At 40.2% G+C, this 17,910-nt stretch overlaps 1 protein-coding gene across 3 annotated transcripts in view; it reads right to left on the reverse strand.

The window, feature by feature from the left end:
- Positions 1-1,162: 1,162 nt before the first annotated feature.
- ADAM12 (ADAM metallopeptidase domain 12) overlaps positions 1,163-17,910 on the reverse strand; it is a 196,764-nt gene continuing 180,016 nt past the window's right edge. For all 3 annotated transcript variants that reach the window (XM_065672471.1, XM_065672470.1, XM_065672472.1), the window contains 7 exons: positions 17,221-17,298; positions 14,853-14,961; positions 11,113-11,248; positions 10,389-10,500; positions 9,767-9,949; positions 3,746-3,873; positions 1,163-2,517 (listed from right to left, as the gene is read on the reverse strand). In XM_065672471.1, coding sequence (XP_065528543.1) covers positions 2,457-2,517; positions 3,746-3,873; positions 9,767-9,949; positions 10,389-10,500; positions 11,113-11,248; positions 14,853-14,961; positions 17,221-17,298 — 807 coding nt within the window. In that variant the 3' untranslated portion in view covers positions 1,163-2,456. The remainder of the gene's footprint in view (positions 2,518-3,745; positions 3,874-9,766; positions 9,950-10,388; positions 10,501-11,112; positions 11,249-14,852; positions 14,962-17,220; positions 17,299-17,910) is intronic.

Raw genomic sequence — 17,910 nt, forward strand, 5'->3', positions numbered from 1 at the left:
GCCATGGACAGGGACACCTCACACTAAACCATCCCACACAAGGCTTCATCCAACCTGGCCTTGAACACTGCCAGGGATGGAGCACTCACAACCTCCCTGGGCAACCCCTTCCAGTGCCTCACCACCCTCACAGGAAAGAATTTCCTCCTTAGATCCAATCTAAACTTCCCCTGCTTCAGTTTTAACCCGTTACCCCTTGTCCTGTCACTACAGTCCCTGACGAAGAGTCCCTCCCCAGCATCCCTATAGGCCCCCTTCAGGTACTAGAAGGCTGCTATGAGGTCTCCATGCAGCCTTCTCTTCTCCAGGCTTATTCTCAGCATCACCTGAGCATCTTTCCAGCTTTGGTGTGCTCTGGTCCCAGGTGTGTGGATGGTCCTAAACTCAGTGTGGGTGAGATGGCTGCTTACAATTACAGGGGTAGGACTGCATGCCTTGCATGGGTATTTCTATATCTATACTTGTAAGACTGCAGAGGTGGGTCACGTTTATGTTGAAACCTAAAGGTTACTTCAAAGCTTTAAGTTTATACACATGCTAAGCTGCTGCCGTTAAATTCAGATGATAGAATTTCTGATGAAGGTAGATAACACGTTAAATTCAGATGATAGAATTTCTGATGAAGGTAGATAACACAAACTTTTTAATTTATTTAATTTCACCTTCTTCTTTCACTACGTATAGCTTCATCTTATGATTTTCAGCAGTTATCAGAAACATTCTGAAACAGCATGATGACTTGTTGTTCTAAAAATGGGAGTATTCAAACAATGAAACTGAGATAATGTATCTGCTTCAAATTGAGGTTCCCCCCCTCCTCCCCCCTGTTTTAGATACAAAGCTACAGTTGACAGGAAGAAATTAGTGTTTTAAATAAAAAACAGGTAAAATAGAAAAAAGCATCATTTTGGCTTTAACTCCGTTGCTGAGCCTCGGATAAGTTAGCACCCTGCTGTTGTAGTGATTCTTCATACACTAAGCAATGTTGCTGCTGTTAAGAGTTGCTTTAAGAACTAAAATGCTTTTTGTGAAGCGTTTACTTCTATTCAGCAACAAACTAAACTGTGGTTTATTTTGTTCATTTAGTTTATCAAGCAACCTGATTTTGGGGGAATATCTGGGAAAATGAAAACCAATTGCATGTACTGAAACGAGATCCAAGTCTCTATCAATGCTTTTATTTTTGCTTAAAGAAACAAAAACTACAAGCAATGAGGAAACTAACCTATATAAGGCATTAGTTCCTTCTCCCTCTATTTCAACTGATATTTGAAACTTGTTTTTATTACAGCATAGGTGAAACAACCGTATTCAGCAGTGCTACTGAGATGGTACAGATCAGATGTAATGCTACCACATAGTAAAGAGATGATTTTTTCCCCCCATTTTTTAGGATAACCAAAGTCTATGGGTTAAAATACGCATTTTGATGTGAAAATTAAAGAACCCAGAACAATATTTTAGAAGTTACATACAAAACAGTAGTAAATATGCAAAATACAGTTGATAAGCAGAGCGATGAGGCAAAAGAAATAAGGATAATAGTTGATTCTTAAAATGTAATTTGTAATGCTTGGCTTCCCCCCACCCCCTGTGTGTAATTTCATGTCAGTTTAAACAGGACAGCTATGCATCATAGTGAGATGGTACCTTACACAGTGTAGCTGAATTTAATCACCAAAGCATCAAGAAGATAATGACACTGGGAGGCCAGATATCTGCACTGGTATGTGATAACCATATTGGGTTGAGGAAAATGAGGTTAACAAAAATACAGTTTTATGATATACAGTACTTCTTCAGTAAAGAGAACTTGTCCAAAGCGAATACATCCTCTTTCAGCACAGATTTCCCATTGATTTCAAACAGGAATGTGAAAACTGGACTTACAGTACAACTGCTAGCACTGAGCGGTACTTTGGTTACATACATATGTTACACATCTGTGTGCAGATATCGGGCGTTTCACCATGTTCCAGAAGAGTTTCTTTTTCTTTACCCTGACATACTTAGTCAAAAGCTTGCTATAAACTATTGAGACTGAGTTGCTTATTCCTTTGATTTATCCATGAGGATCAGCACTCCTTAAAGAACAGATCAAAACTACAAACTCTACATAGGACCAATAGAGCAGAATTATTCAAGTTCAAGGGAATATTACAAAAAAACGGCTTCCTTCTTAGGAAAACTCAGCTATGGTAAAAATATCTACTACAGTGCACTGCACTGTAATAAATATTCAACATAAATTAATAATTTACAAGTACCTGAGCAAGTATACAGAGCACCATAGCACAGCACAGCACCAGAGGCAGTAGCTCAGAATTCTTAAAAATAATGCTGTTTTAAACATTAAAAATCCTAAGTATTGTCGTAAAAATGAACTCCAGCTGGAGTTTAAAGATAGTGCAAACTTCTGTCTTCACTTATTAAAATAAAGGTGTCAGATTTTCTACTCATTTCACATCAGCAGTGTTGCTGGACCTGGATACTTGTGGTGGATGCTTAGGAGCAGGTCTGTTGGAAAGAAAGAAAACAGCAAATTGTTATTTAAGCTTCTGTTGGTTCTCAGTGCCAGCATCACTCTTGGGGCATGGTAAAACCTCTTAGAGGCATCCAACTTAACTTCAGACATGTAGCATGGGACTCTCATACTGCGGCGGGGATCAGACATTGCTATATGTCATGAGACATATGTCAAGAAATGTCATGAGACTCAGTTGCTGCCTGGCCAGCTGGATAAGCTAGCTCAGTGTTTCAGGTGTTGTCCTTTAAACTCTCTGTTTCTCTCTCTTCCTATTCAAAACTCACAGAATCCCAGCCTCGTTTGTATTTTGGAAGGGACCTTAAAGCTCATCCAGTTCCAACCCCTGCCATGGACAGGGACACCTTCCACTAAAGCAGGTTGCTTCAAGCCCCGTCCAACCTGGCTTTGAACACTTCCAGGGATGGGGCAGCCACAGCTTCTCTGGACAGCTAGGAGCTTAGTCAAAGTTAACTCTTGCAGGCTTTTTATTAGAAGTATTAGGAAACTTCATCCTAGTCTTAATTTATATGAGCAATTAAGTGTCTCAGTCACAGGATTCTTGACACTTAAAATACTACTTTTATCTTCCTAGGAGTTCACTTCTTATGTTTAGGAAACCAAAGAATATTGAGTGAGAAAATACCATGGACTTTGCCCATTAACACTGAGCATGGTTATTTCATGTCCATTTTACTTTTTTCCAGCATCCTTTTTTCTTGAAGGGTACAATTTGTGTGCTCGCCGAGTGTTTCGGGCATTATTTTCAGATGATATAAATTGACATTCCATTATGAAGCGTGTGAACAGAAAATCGCTTTTATTGGTGGTTGAACTTAGCAGCATTCAGTTCTCAGCCTCATGCTGTAGGTGGTCTGAGTAGGAAATTAGTCTTCAGTGAGAGCTTTGTTTCTCTTTAAATCGCTGCTTATTAACCCCTTTCTTTTGAAAGGAACTGTATTTCTTGGGCAGGTTTTGGAAATATAAAGTCAGGTGCTTACAGGCAAACCTTCATGTGCAGTATCAATTCTCATACTTTTGTGGAAGGCAGTGCAATTATGCTGATATGCTCCCAGTGAGAATCAGCCCGTTTATAACAAATAGCAAATGGTTGTTGCATAGCTCTCAGCAATAGTTACAGCAGAGCATGAATACTCAGGACATTATAGACCTGCCATTGAGCAAAGTGCTGTAAGCCAAGGTATTTTAAATAGAACTAACCTTACAGGAGTAACATGTGGCAGAGGTTTTGTGTGTCCAGGCACTGCTGTGCATGCGCTGTTGTAGCGCGCTTTGGTCAGAGGGTCTGCTGGTAGAGGCTTCTGAGGAGGGTTTGGTTTGTGGTTTTCCTATTATAAAGCATGAAAGCATATTAATCTTTGGATTTGACATGGCATAATTAACATAGCAACAACTGAGAGAAATGGAAGGTAAGTTCAGAGTATCTTAGAATCCCAGACTGGTTTGTATTGGAAGGGACCTTAAAGCGTATCCTGCTCCAACCCCTGCCACGGGCAGGGACCCCTTCCACTGGAGCAGGTTGCTCCAAGCCCCTGTGCCCAACCTGGCTTTTTACAACACTGTAAAAGTAGCTATATAAGAAGATGGAAATACTAGAAATGACTTTAAAATGCAAATTCAGATGACCACAAAACCAAACTGCTCAAGTCCAGTTTGAATTGGTAGCATCTGCGGAATGTTTTTAGCAATGCTGCTGTGCTTTCATTCTGTGGAATTAAATGATTCATTAATGAAGAACAGAAGTCATCTGCTGTCAGGCATGAGCTCATGTCTCTTCTGTGTGGTCCCTGAAACACTGCAAACATGGTAACATGTCTATTTGTGGTCTTCGTTATGAAAAACTGGGATAGATTAAGTGACTTGCTCAGGGCACACAAATACTCTTCAATGTATCAAAAACTCACATCAGATCCTTCTGTTATTTGAACTGCGTAGTCATGCCTTTTCTAAATTATTTTAATCTTTATTATTAGTTTGCCACAACTGCCATTAGTAAAGCTGACAGAAAGAAACAAGAAGAGCTTAGAAGCATGATCTAGTTAAAGATCCCCTAAAAGACGTATTCGAAACAAGCAGAAGCATGAATTGCTCAGGAATAAAATACAACTTTTCACTATTTTTTTTTGAACATCCCTTTGTTTTCTTACTTTTCACGGCCAAGGAGTGCTCTTTGAAGAAGGAAATGCAGGTTGACTATCAGTAGGCATTTTGACAAGGAAGAAAATGTGGGAGCTTAAATAAACCTCATATAGAGTCATTCCAAATTTACCACAAACTACATTTTCAAGCCGTATAGAATGTCCCTCTTATGTCCCTCTACTTTTTCACTCTTGGCAGAACACGTACTAGTTCTTGAGTGAGTGAGAAATTGCAACATGAAACAAGTTTCTTATTTTAACTTATTGTTATGGCCAGATCTCACGTTCACTATTAAAATCAGCCTGAGTGTCATCCAGAAGGACTCACACCATAAACCAAGGTAAAGATCTCTGCTACGAGAAGTTTGTCCGTGAGCTCTGTCTTTGGAGGTCAAAATAATTGCAAATATTCCTGAAGCAATCCGGCCTGGAAAATGATGAAATAAAGAGCATGCTTGCAAATACTCCATGTAGCTTTGCCTTTTAGGGCTAGCCTGTTCAAAGTCAGACTTTAATTTAACACTAGCAAAGGAAGTTCTTCAAGACATGATCGTTTCCCACGATACAGAACTAGAACCTTAAAACTCTTAAGAAGAGAAACCTTACCATCGGGATTTCTTAACCAAAGTTTACTTTGTGCACTGTATTTCTTACCCAATGAAGTCTTCGTGTGTGTGTTTTGAAGTGAAATGTACCACTTCAGAACAAGTTAGGTCACAGCAGGCGCTGATACGTTTAAAATAACTGAATTACCTCTGCAGTAAAATACAAAGGTAAGTTGTTTCTGTAATAATTATTTTGTTAAAATCATAATGTATGTTCATTACTTTATATGTGTGTGCATCATCACCTTGGGTGTGACAACAGTTACAAAACCATGTTGTAATGAATACACAAACATCAGCATTATAAAGAAAACAACCAAAACCTTCCTTCTCTTGACTTGCTTTCACAGAAGTGGCCTTTTCCCTCAAGTCCTTTTACATGATTAACCTCATGAATTAGTCTCATCACATAAGTATTCAGCTGTTTGCTTGATCAGTCCCTATTTGTTATTGCATGATTTGTGTTTACTCTTCAACTAGCAGAAAGCCCAGGTACCACTGGGAAGAGAGACGGATCCAGGTTCAGCAGTCTAGAGAAACAAAGGTCTGAAGAGCTTAAGATCTGGTATGGATGAATGAACAAAAAGAGAACTGCAGTGTCCTATGTCTAATCACCACTTGCAACACCTGATAGTAGACCGACTTTCTGAGAAGCTCGTTGTAGATAAGTACTAGTGGAACCTTAGCAGTTGCCTTTCCCCTGCTTCTTTTTGCAGGGGAAGCTGGCTGAAATGGCTAATCCAGATATGCTGTCTAGAACAGTTCTTCGGCTGTAGAGGGAGCATCCTCTCACAGCTCAGCATTAAGATCATCTTCAATGCCTAAGCCAAACTAATTCTTTAGGCCCTCTTATTCCAGAAGACTCATCCATGAGAGGAAGTTTGTTGAAACATCAATCATATTGTAAATATAACTCTGATTTCTTCTTTCTTTCTTCCCCAGAGCTTGCAAGAATGACTTTATACTCTTGAGGAGGAAGCAGCAAAGTGCCTTGACAGAAAGTTTAATGTGGCAAGCTGGTAAGAAAGGGTAAAAGAAAGAAGGAGTGGAGAGGGAATTCAATGAAAATTGAGATGGAGATCCTGTAATGGCTGAGATGAAGCAAAATGAAGGAGCACTTCATAGAAAGGAGATGCCAGCACAGGAAAATGACATCAGGAAAACAAACATCCTTGGAAGCAGGGGAAAAGAAAATTGACGAAATGAATCCCCTCCCACAAACTGACGTTACAAGATGGTGTTTTTATATTCTTTCTGTGCCACAGAATTGTATGGTTTTTCTGTTAAAATGTGTGGAAACTTGCTGTAGCCTCTGATGTCCTGGCAAGACTAGAACACAGTTCATAGCATCACCATAGTGGTGCTTCTCCGCTTCATCTCTCCTTCTTCCCAGCTCATTTTCACCCCTACAGAACTGCAGCTCTTCAGTACAAAGAGTTTATGGAGGGATTTCTTTGTCCAGGTTTATATCAACAACTTAGCATTTCATGCATTTACTGTGCCTGCATTTGGGGAAGCATTGTTTTAAATATCGCCATGACCTCTTTTTCTGCTAGGCAGAAAACCAGAGTTCTGCTATTGAGCAGCTACAAAGCCATCAGGTGCATGAAGCTTTAATTTTTTTCACAGATTTTTAAATAAGCAACTGGAAAGGTTCTTGCCTGCGACGCACTGGGTGAGAAGGGTTATCTATCTTCCTCAACCTATTTAGATGGGATCTTAATTTGTGTTAGCCCTCTATGTCAACAGCCAGTCTGAGGCAAGATATTGACAGGAGTAGCTGTGGCAGAGTGAGCAGAAGGTGAACCCAGCTCAGTTTTACTAAGGGGAAAAGTAAAAGCACAAAGCTGCATTTCCTGTAATAAGGATGACCTGTAAAATATGAGACATATTTTGGTAATAAGATGATGACAGCATCAGAGGCAGCAACTGAATACCAGCAAAACCAAGTGGACGCAATCAAATTAGAATGCATGGACTGAACCCTTTCCTTGATTTCAGTGGTGCTGTGCTGATTTATGCTGACTGTGAATCTGCCTCATAAATTAAGTTTGCCTTGTAAGAGCATTTGAAATAAGAAAAAGCTGTATATTAATCAAAAGTTTGTTAAACATTAAACTTGGCAACAGATAATTTGTGTTTAATTTGGGTTATTTTTGTTGTGGTGTTTTTTTACTATTTACATCAGAAAGGAAATTTTATAGCAAAATAATATGGATCATTCATTGCTTTCTCAACAGGCACTAGAGAGGAGGAGAGTTGTCGTAGAGTCTGCTTAGTAAGTTGTGCCTTATCTATCCACTGCTCTAAGCCCAAAGGCAGCAGGAATGTAGCTTGTGCTTCAATCTCCTTCTTGCAAGGGAGAAGCAGAAGGAAGCAGCTGTGAAGCCATAGAAACAGTGAATGGTTTCGGATCCTCTTCTTCAGTGCTGTACTGGAGTACTGAGCATCTGGAGGATATTATGGATGTAGCAATGATTTTTAAAGTGCTTCCTCTTGATGACCTGATGGATGCACTTCCAAGAGAGTGCTGAAGCAATACATTAAATAATATCTATATAAACTAGCCCAAAAACTATTCTCAAGTTAATTTACTTGTTCCAGGCTTTGAGGGAGCAAAACTCTTCAGAAGAGATGATTTCCTTCCCATACAGTGTTTTCTGGGATATAAAAAGTAGCTGTTTCTCGCAATCTTGAACTGAGGATATGGACACAATTTTGGAAGAAGCCATGCTGGTTTATTCAATAGGCTGCCTTGCGCTGGTCCCCGGTTTGCCCTACTTCTACTTCATGCAGCAACAAAACCAGCGTATTTTGCTTGATGCCACAACTGATTTGAGCTGTCAAACCGAATAGCTTTTTGGCAGTTTCAGATCTGTCAGTCTTTCGTGATGACAGTACTAGAGATTGGTATTCCACCTTGCACTTTATGTGGGGTTTGAAGGGGAGGGCACTTTGGAACATGAATTGCAGTCATGCATTGGGCTGCTTTGAAGCGAGATGACAGGCTGGGGCAGATACAGACACACCATCAGAATGAAAAATGGTTACTTTTCTTGGAAGGCCTCTTCTCCATCTGTCTTCTGCTAGCGGGAGACACTGTAAGCTTATAAGTAGCTACATAAGAGGAAATAGAAGAAATTTCTTCTTCTAAAGACAAAAGCAACACAAACCAATACTCCTTCATTTTTCCTATAAAATTGATTTTAGAAAGAATCAGTATTTCCAGCTCCCCTGCAAAGGAAAATAAGCGACTAGCAAGATGAAAAAGGGAAGAAGAAAAAGCTTAAATACTTTGAAGGCAATTAAACTGTCTACACTTGTAGAAGTTGGGTCTAACCTGAATGATTTATGTTCAGATTTAGACAAAATGATCCATAGCTCCATTTTTTCTGCTGTCATAATACGTAAGCACACTGCCATGGCAGCTCAGAACCGTCTCATCCTTTTTCTTCCTGTGTTATTTTTACAACTGCTTTTCAAAGCACTGCACTTCAGCAACTGATTCTCATAGCTATATCCTCCTATAAATCACTAGGAAAGTGTCTCAGAGTAGCTCACAAAGTTGCTGCAGGAAGAAGTTGCTCTGTCCTTGGACATCCTCGCTAGGTTTAGATAGACACAGTCACTCAAGGCACAGCTATTTGAGTATTGAATAGCAGTATGCACATCCAAATCAATGTGGTGCTCATTTAAGATAGCTGGTGATAAAGATATTCACTTCATTTTAATCTTGTGCTATATCCAGAATAGCACAACATCTATGGAACAGAAATAGCTGGGTGCCTGATTCCTTTGCTTAGACACAGTCATGCTACGAATGCAACCAAAAGAGAGAAGCCAGTGACAAGAAAAGAGACAATTTAACATAGAAAATTGCACAGACAACTTAATCTACCCTGAATATCACCTTCAAGTGCATCTTATTACAAAAAAAAAGGGGGTTACCAGCTCTGTTTAAACATTGCAATGAAAGGTACATCTACATTAAGTAGTGTGGGTAATTACAAGCCTGCTTTTTATATCTGTGCTCTGGGGAAATAACCTCGATTCATACACCCGTTGGCAGAACAGAGGCGCATCAAGCTAATACATCTTTTGCTTTTGCAGAAGGCATCTGCAGCTTGACTTCCTAAACCATATCAACGTATTTGGCAACTTACTAATAAACTCTATTGTTTTGCCTTCGCTTGGGCAGCTTGCAAGATGAGCCTTTTTGCCTGTAATATGGAGCTTGTTTATACTGTTGTGTCTTTTGAGTGGTGAAGAGAGAGTTCAGGATCCTACATTTTAGGATCATGGCCTCGGCTGGAATAAACCAATATATCCACACCACATTTCTAAACTTGCACAGAGTATAAAGGAGATACTGTGGGAAAAGGCCAATGTGAAAGATGAGAAAACACCTCATTCCTCATGGAGATACTCACACGCTAGATATCCAATAGAAAAGAAGCTTAAAGAAAATCAGTGGTTACCTGGGTGAACCTCAGTGAAGGGTTAGCTGGCAAGGGTCTTTCAGGCACAGCTTGGTGACACGGTGGCTGGGGAAGGGGTGGTAGGACTCGCTGAGGTGTTTTTAAAGGTGGCAAATCATGTGTCTTCACAGGGTTACTAATGTCAATGATCTGATATGGCAGCGGTCTTCTTGGACCATCTCTCTATAAAAAACACCAACCAAACGCTGTAAACTTTAAACATAAGCATTGCTGCTTTCAAATCTGTTGTTTGCTTTTCTCTTCTATTCTGCTTTCATCTACACTCAAGACCTCTGCAACCAGAGACGCAACTGACAGCTTCCAGAGTCCTACTGAAGCACTAATCCTTTGCCCTTCGGATGTAGTGTTCTGGTGTAAGATGTCTGGCTTTGTCCTGGAGACTAAACTATCCTTTTCTGCACTTGATATTTCCACCTGTCTAAAGCTCGGAAGCAATAAAGGTATTTTGAAACCTCTATCTTCTTTCACTTTACATACTGTTAGTTCTATATAATATTAAGATCATGTAATAATTGTGTTATGTTACTTAAATGAGATCCTATATATATAAATACAGGTATAGATAGATTTTCTTTTTAAAAAACACTATTTAGAGACTCACTTTTTGCATGTTTGTATTTTGTGGTTTCCTGATGAGATTTTTACTGAGAGATGTGGTAGGAACATGATGATTAGGTTCAGATGAACCGGAAGGTCTTGCTGGACTCACAGACCTGCAACACAAGCATTTATTTATAGAACACGACATTCCGCTTTATCACGTTTCTTTTAATCTGGAGCCTCTTTTCAGAAGGAGATTTTTGCAGAGAGTTCCTGACTTTTTATAGTAAACAAGGGAAGCAAAAATTGTCAAGTGCTCCTGCAAGAATAAACATAAATATTGATTTTTCAGAAACCAGTAGTCTGTTAAATTAGCTTCTGCAATCTGTGGAAATACAGCTTTGTAACACCCAAGAGACTATTCTAATGAATCTAGCATTTAAGCAGTAATGACCTCGAATATGGAAGTTTCAGCTCACTCGACTGCGTTTAGATAAAAGGCCACGCGGTGCAATGAAACCATTTCACGCAAATGGAAATGAAGGCAATGCTTCCTTCGCTTCATTTTTTATCGCAGAAGAAAAGAGAGATGTGGTCAAACCAAAACCTACATTCTTCACTGACATCAATAAAGTTAACCTAAACACACTTGGTCAATACTGTTGTTAAGGTTGGCTCTAACATGTTCGCACTGTTCCGTGATGAATGCCAAGATGAGAGCACCCGTGATTACAGCTACTTTCTACTAACGTCTATTAGAGTGTAATTAGGGGAAATGATCATACCTTAGTTTCTCTATTGTTGTCTTTTTACTTGTAAACAACCATCTCATGAAAGTCTTCCTTTTGACATACATGATTGATCCAGCAAAGATAAGGCACAGAATGGTGATCAGCACGCCTATGGTTAAACTCTTATTATCTGCAAAAAACCACATGGAGTTAACTTCTATCAAGAGCCATCTTCACTGAAACGTGTTGTATACAGGGAGCAGGACACTGCTGCCTGGCCTGAGTTTCTAACTGCAATGCAGGTGAAGTGAATAAACTATGAATTAAAGACTAATAAACTCTAATTTCTTCTAGATTGATGCTTGAATTTTGGCCTGTTTTAAAGTTACTTCTTTCCAATGGGGAAAAATTGGTAAACATAACATTGTAGGTTCCTTCCACACTAACTATTCTATTCTAGTCAGATGTTCACCCAAGTGGGAACATCTCCATGTCTTCTCTCTGCATCTATGCTAAGGTCCTGTTTAGGTTGTCACCTGCAAATGAGGCCATAAGGAGTGCAGGCTGTCAACCACATCCAGACACCCACAGGATGATGGCTGTAGCAATGTCAGCTGGTGCCTTCTTCATGGGTTGCCTACTGCCAGAATGGGAGGGAGACAAGGCTGAGAAGGAGCAAAAAAGGACAGAAATGCCTAGACTGTGATTTGGTTAAGTGCAAACTTTCACATGTTCTGTCCTTAAACACAGGAAGTAACTGTAGCTCTGTTATAAACAGATTTGAAGGGTTCTATTCTGCTTTAATACTGGGCAAGCAGTCTGAAATCTGGACTACCGTGGTCCAGCCCAGATGGCTATTAAGTCGAATCTGGAGGAAAGCCTTCAGCAGTGGTGTTGTGTGCTCGCAGAGGGATGCTCTGCTTAGTGAGAGGCTGCAGCCTTCTGTACTTGTTCCAGTTTTCAGAGTGCTTAAAGCTGCTTTAAGTACCTTGCTGGGACCTAAGTGAGGCACAATAGTGAGATGAACCTTGACTAGATGACTTGCAGTGGAAAGAAAGCCTTATTTTTAGGAAGAAGCAAGCAGCAGCTCTGATCATTATGGCTACGTGATATGATAGCTGCCTGGAGGAGAGGATGTGATTCTTCAGGACTGCTGACCTAAAAAATGCACACTCCCACAGTAGGAGAAACATCTTTAATCTTTGCTCTGGTAACCCATCATCACTGTCTCAGCCTTATCCTGGTTGATTTTCAGCCAGCTGGCTCTCATCTACTTGCCTAAGCGTACTTGGACGCTGGTGAACAGTCAGCAACACTGACTGAACAAACTACATATGGGGCATGATGGGGCATGGAGTGCCACACTTTTACCTTATAGCACAGCAGAATAATAACTCCCTCACCATCTCTAAAAGATTAATAAAATAAATAGGCTAAGATTATGCAATTTAAATTAATTAACTTCTCTACCTATTAAATATTTAGGCTGCTTTGTAAGAAAAATACAGAGTGTCAAACATAAAGGTTTATTCTAAGTCAGCTGGGTAAAGTCCAAGTGTCAGCTATAGAAAACTGTCCTCTAGCAATTACAGAATCCCAGCCTGCTTTGGGTTGGAAGGCACCTTAAAGCTCCTCCAGCTCCAACCCCTGCCACAGGGAGGGACCCCTTCCACTGGAGCAGCTTGCTCCAAGCCCCTGTGTCCAACCTGGCCTTGAGCACTGCCAGGGATGGGGCAGCCACAGCTTCTCTGGGCACCCTGTGACAGCGCCTCAGCACCCTCACAGGGAAGAGCTTCTGCCTAAGAGCTCATCTCAGTCTCCCCTCGGGCAGGTTCAAGCCATTCCCCTTGGCCTGTTCCTACAGGCCCTTGTCCCAAGCCCCTCTCCAGGTTGCCTGTAGCCCCTTTAGGCACTGGAGCTGCTCTAAGGTCTCCCCTTCAGGAGCCTTCTCTTCTCCAGGCTGCCCCAGCCCAGCTCTCTGAGCCTGGCTCAGAGCAGAGCTGTTCCAGCCCTCGCAGCATCTCCATATTTGTATATTCCCAGTATTCCCAGTATTACTGAATGCAGCACTGCCGTTAGAGAAACATGGTGAAACTACCCCACTATATTAAACGACTGTTAAAACTATTTTCTGTTAAATTGAAGTGCTTGCTTCTGAAACACAAAACACAAGAATTATCAAAGATGCCCTATATTTGTCTTCTCTGATTAACATTGTCTATGCAGCACATCATTATAATACATATTGCAGCTCCCTAGGTACTCAGCTTTCAGGTAAGCTGGAAAAGGACTATAATGCTTTAGAGCAAATCTCAAAAGGAAACATTAACACTGCCGTAATCTCACTTGTTCAGTGCCTGAGCACGGTTTCTTTGCTATCTTACTGGCAGGTAGGTATTTAAAAAGATTTTTCACCAGTGGAGTTATAATATGAAGCTTTGTCATGAGAATGGCCCTGATGTCATAAATCCAGAATTACAATTCACGGCAGGATTTGGCATGTAGAGAATACAATCCATTTCGGTTTTGAATAGTATTATTCATACGAAAAGGTGCTGATCATTTTCCAGCAAGTTTTTAGTTTATAGATGTGTATGTGAGTAGACTGCTTGTCCTCTCACGTACTCAGACATAAATCAGGAACATCTCCGTGGAAGTCACTAAAGTTACAGTACTCTGGAGGAAAATTGGCATGTGATGATTACCAAATCCTATAACATTCACAATGTGTAGAAACTAATTCTTTTGGAGGTTGGCCAAAGGTGAAGTAAGATACTACAGCCAATGTTCTGCAGACTGAACAAGGGGAAATTGAAATGCAAATCATAGAAAATGTACATTTCCTACTACTGTCATATGTGGGGGCAACTTCTGCTAAATGTGTGGGAGCTATCTGTAAAACATAGTTTTAACCTGGCACAGTCAGAAATCTGCTATTTCCCCAATACAAAAGATCCTCCTTGGAAGAACAATATAACATAGATTTCTGATTGTTGATTATGCAATAAATTTGCATGTATAATCATTGTAACATCCACTTTTCATTAGGCACATAACTATAGGAATAGGTTGTGTGTACACTAAGGTATTTCTATCCTGATGCACTCAGTGGAAAACACTGGAGCTTGGTGTATCTGAAGGTGAATCCAAGAGTACTGCAATGTTCATCCACCATTGCAATAGGATTATATCAAGTGTAGGAGTTAGCTCCTCACCCTTAGCTTAAATCAATACCATTTCCTACTTATTACAGTCAACTACTAAACTTGACCATGTATCTTGGAAAAAAAAAGGGCAAAGAAAGGCAAAGGAAGGCAAAGAAGTGCAAAGAAAGGCAAAGGAAGGCAAAGAAGTGCAAAGAAAGGCAAAGAAAGGCAAAGAAGAAAAGCAACAGAAAGGCAAAAAAAGGCAAAGAAAGACAAGAAAAGGCAACAGAAAGGCAAAGAAAGACAAGAAAAGGCAAAGAAAGGCAAGAAAAGGCAAAGAAAGGCAAGGAAAGGCAAGGAAAGGCAAGAAAAGGCAAGAAAAGGCAAAGAAAGGCAAGGAAAGGCAAGAAAGGCAAAGAGAAAAGAACCTGCCAGGATCACTGTGCCTTTTGTTATGCAAGAAAATTGATGCACTCTGCCTTGGTTTTGCTACACTAAATTTTCAAGCTGGTGCCAATGTGTTTGGATTAAGCCATTTGATTTACTGCCTTATTTCCCAATCTTGCAAGCTCACCACTTACAAGACAACACTTTGTATTTCTACTCTTTATCATGGAAACAACAAGTAAAGCATGAATTACTACTGACCTGCTTGCCTAATGGGTCCACTGTCCACGCTGCCACCAAACCCCGGCTTGTCACAGAAAGGGGGGGCCCAGTCAGCCTCGCAGTGACAGTTCTTTTTGTTGTTGCAGACCTGCAAAGCAAGACAGATGGCTTAACACGAATCTGAGAGCAGCACTGGCTGATAAGGCCTTCTGATCAGGTAGTGACACATCTGAAAGAAGTAAAGCTTACAGAAGAAAAGAGATGCTCTGGTGTTTGCTTATTAACACAACTAAGATGGCAAAGAGCAACTCTGTGCACACCATGGAGTGAGAGGGATCCTAAAAAAGCATTATTTATTTGGCAGGTAATTTACATTGCACCAGCTGACAACTTCAGTAATATAAGGATAATGACACATCTCTTAAGTCTTACTCTCTCTCTTTGCCCCCAGCAGCAGCACTATCTGCTGTCTAACTTCTGTTCCTTCTGCCTTCACAGGAAGAAGAGTCTCTCTCTGCTAAGTCTGTAAAGCTTTGTCAGCCCACTTGAACATTCCTGTACATCAAGGGCTTGCTCTAGGTTGCAGAGTGATTTTTCCACTGCTTGGATCACTGGCTTGAGGATGTTCTTCCAGTTGCTGGAAGACCATATGAAACTGGAATCAAGGCTGAGGAAACCCTCCCTTTGATACCACACCTGCAGTGTCTATAACGAAACAGCCCTCAGTGTTCTGGTGGGTTTAATCTGAGTAAAGGAACAACTAGAAAGACCTGATTTACTAAATGCTCCCTGCAGAACAAGACAGCTCCAAAGGACTGGAGTCCATCATTAACATCAGCCTGTTCCTTCTGCATGGAGCAAAAGGAGCTGGAAAACTCATAGCTTTTCCCTCAGGAGGTCCCACAGTTCAAAACACCCATCAAAAACAGGGCTGTTTTTTGTTTCTACCACCCAAATAACGGCTATGACTTATACAGAGGCTAAAGCTCCATGCTGTATTGACAGAATACATGAACTGAATGGCTCCAAAAGTTTTGTTTCACAGCGCAGAGATGGCACAGTCACATGTAGGTGCTCAAATTGATCTCTAAATAAAGATCTGGGGCTTAGGGCTTGTTGTCAATATGGTCCTTAATTCTGGACTAACACTGACCATCACTGATCCACCAGCACTACGGAGAAACCACACAACAGGTTAACAACTGGGTTTCTCAGTAAGACACTGGTTAGTTCACAGGAGTTTGAAAATATGCATTTTTCTGGCAAGGTCATCTGGCAGGCTTTCAGAGAGGCTACACTGCCTGTGTCTGCAGAGTATAAAGTATCATTCACATAGCTTAGACCAGCTATGGTCACGTAAAATGAAAAACAGAGATTTACTTTATAAAGACAGCAAGATAATGAAAAATATAATTTGTTAAGCATTATCTTTAAAACTAAAGCACTACAGGAGTTCCCATCTACAATTCCACAAGGTCATTTTTTGCTACTCAGGAGTCACCGGAGGTTCTCCATTGCAACGACATAAAGATGCCAGTCTAAGCTGATGCTCATTCCAGTACAATGATAATGTGCAGCGTCATCAACAGTGCTCAGGTTTTCACTTGACGGATGATAAAATAACACATATTCAAGATGTTCTATATTAAAATTAATAGTCATATTAAAATCCCTTCTCAGGAGAGGGCAGGGAATTTCCTATGGCTCTTGCAATGTGGGTGCCACAGCTTTTCACAGAAACAAAAAGATCATCAGCAAATCCTTGTTAATAATTGTTAAAGCTTGTCATAATTAACATTTTCATGATATAAACTAGGTTTGAAAACACTTTGATATTATTAACTGAAGTCATCAAGTTTTTCATCCTGCATCACTTTCATACCATGAAATTCATCAATATAGTTTTGCAAGCTGGTTTAGTGGAAGGGGTCCCTGCAAAAGGTTGGAACTGGATGAGCATTAAGGTCCCTTCCAACCCAAATCATTCCATGATTCTACTTTATTTTAATACTTTTGGAAATGCTTTTCCCTTTGACTCTCAATCCAAATGCATATTTTAACTTTTCTGTATCCAGATAGAAACTGGATTAAAAAATTATCATTTTTTGCAATGTTAATGGGACTTCTTCGTGAAGGAGCTTTAGACTTAAAATTCCTATTTATGACAGCATGTTAATTAAGAACAAGACAATGAGTGCCTGATAAATATTTCTTTGTTAAATAAAAATCATTTCATTGCCTGCATTTTCTGTAAGGGACACTGAAACTGGAAATGCATGATAAAAAAAGTACTGCAGTGACTTTGATATATTACAATCAATCATAGACCCCAAAGCTATTACACAAAATGATTTCTTGTCCAGTGTTTATTGACTGATTGTAAAAAAAGCGTTCCTATAAGGCTTACTCCACGTCCATGGCACTTGGTTGCGCATTTATGTACACCAAAAATGCTTGTATTCTGGCACCGGCGATTAAGGCAAATCTGCAAGAGAAGAGAAAAGAAGTTTTAATAAGGACGTAACTGCTGGTGCTCACAAAGCATCATGTCCCTCCCCGTATATCTGCTCATCCATCAAGAGTTCTTTCAGCAGCTAAAGATTTCCCAATACGCATGCTGCATTGACAATGCTATATTGACAAAAAGATAAGGACCCAGAATTAGGTGTCATCATCTTTTAGGTCCAAATCTGTGAAAGCTGAATCCTGCTCTCCATGGGCATCCAGGCCAATATTGAATACCAGACACAGTTCATATTTGGTGGACATGCTGAGCTTGTGTAAATAAACACTCATAGCTTCACTGAAGTGGAACTAGTGGTGAGCTGCTGGGGTTTGGGGATTTTCAAAGCCAATTAAAAAACCAAGTAATTTGCATTTTTTCAGGACTAGGAATGCACTGAGCAGACTTCCTCCATGGACCTCATCTGGCTGCATCCATGTCTTGACAGGAGCAGATGATACCTCCTGATTCTGGACTTGATAAAGGTCTTTTCCAACCTATTTGATTCCATGATTCAAGGAAAGTTTGAGGTCCCTTCACAGTGTAAATTAGCACAGTTCTGTTTATAGCAATAGCGCAATATATTTTCATGCT

This window comes from Lathamus discolor, chromosome 3, assembly GCF_037157495.1.
Source record: "Lathamus discolor isolate bLatDis1 chromosome 3, bLatDis1.hap1, whole genome shotgun sequence".
Lineage (NCBI taxonomy): Eukaryota > Metazoa > Chordata > Aves > Psittaciformes > Psittacidae > Lathamus > Lathamus discolor.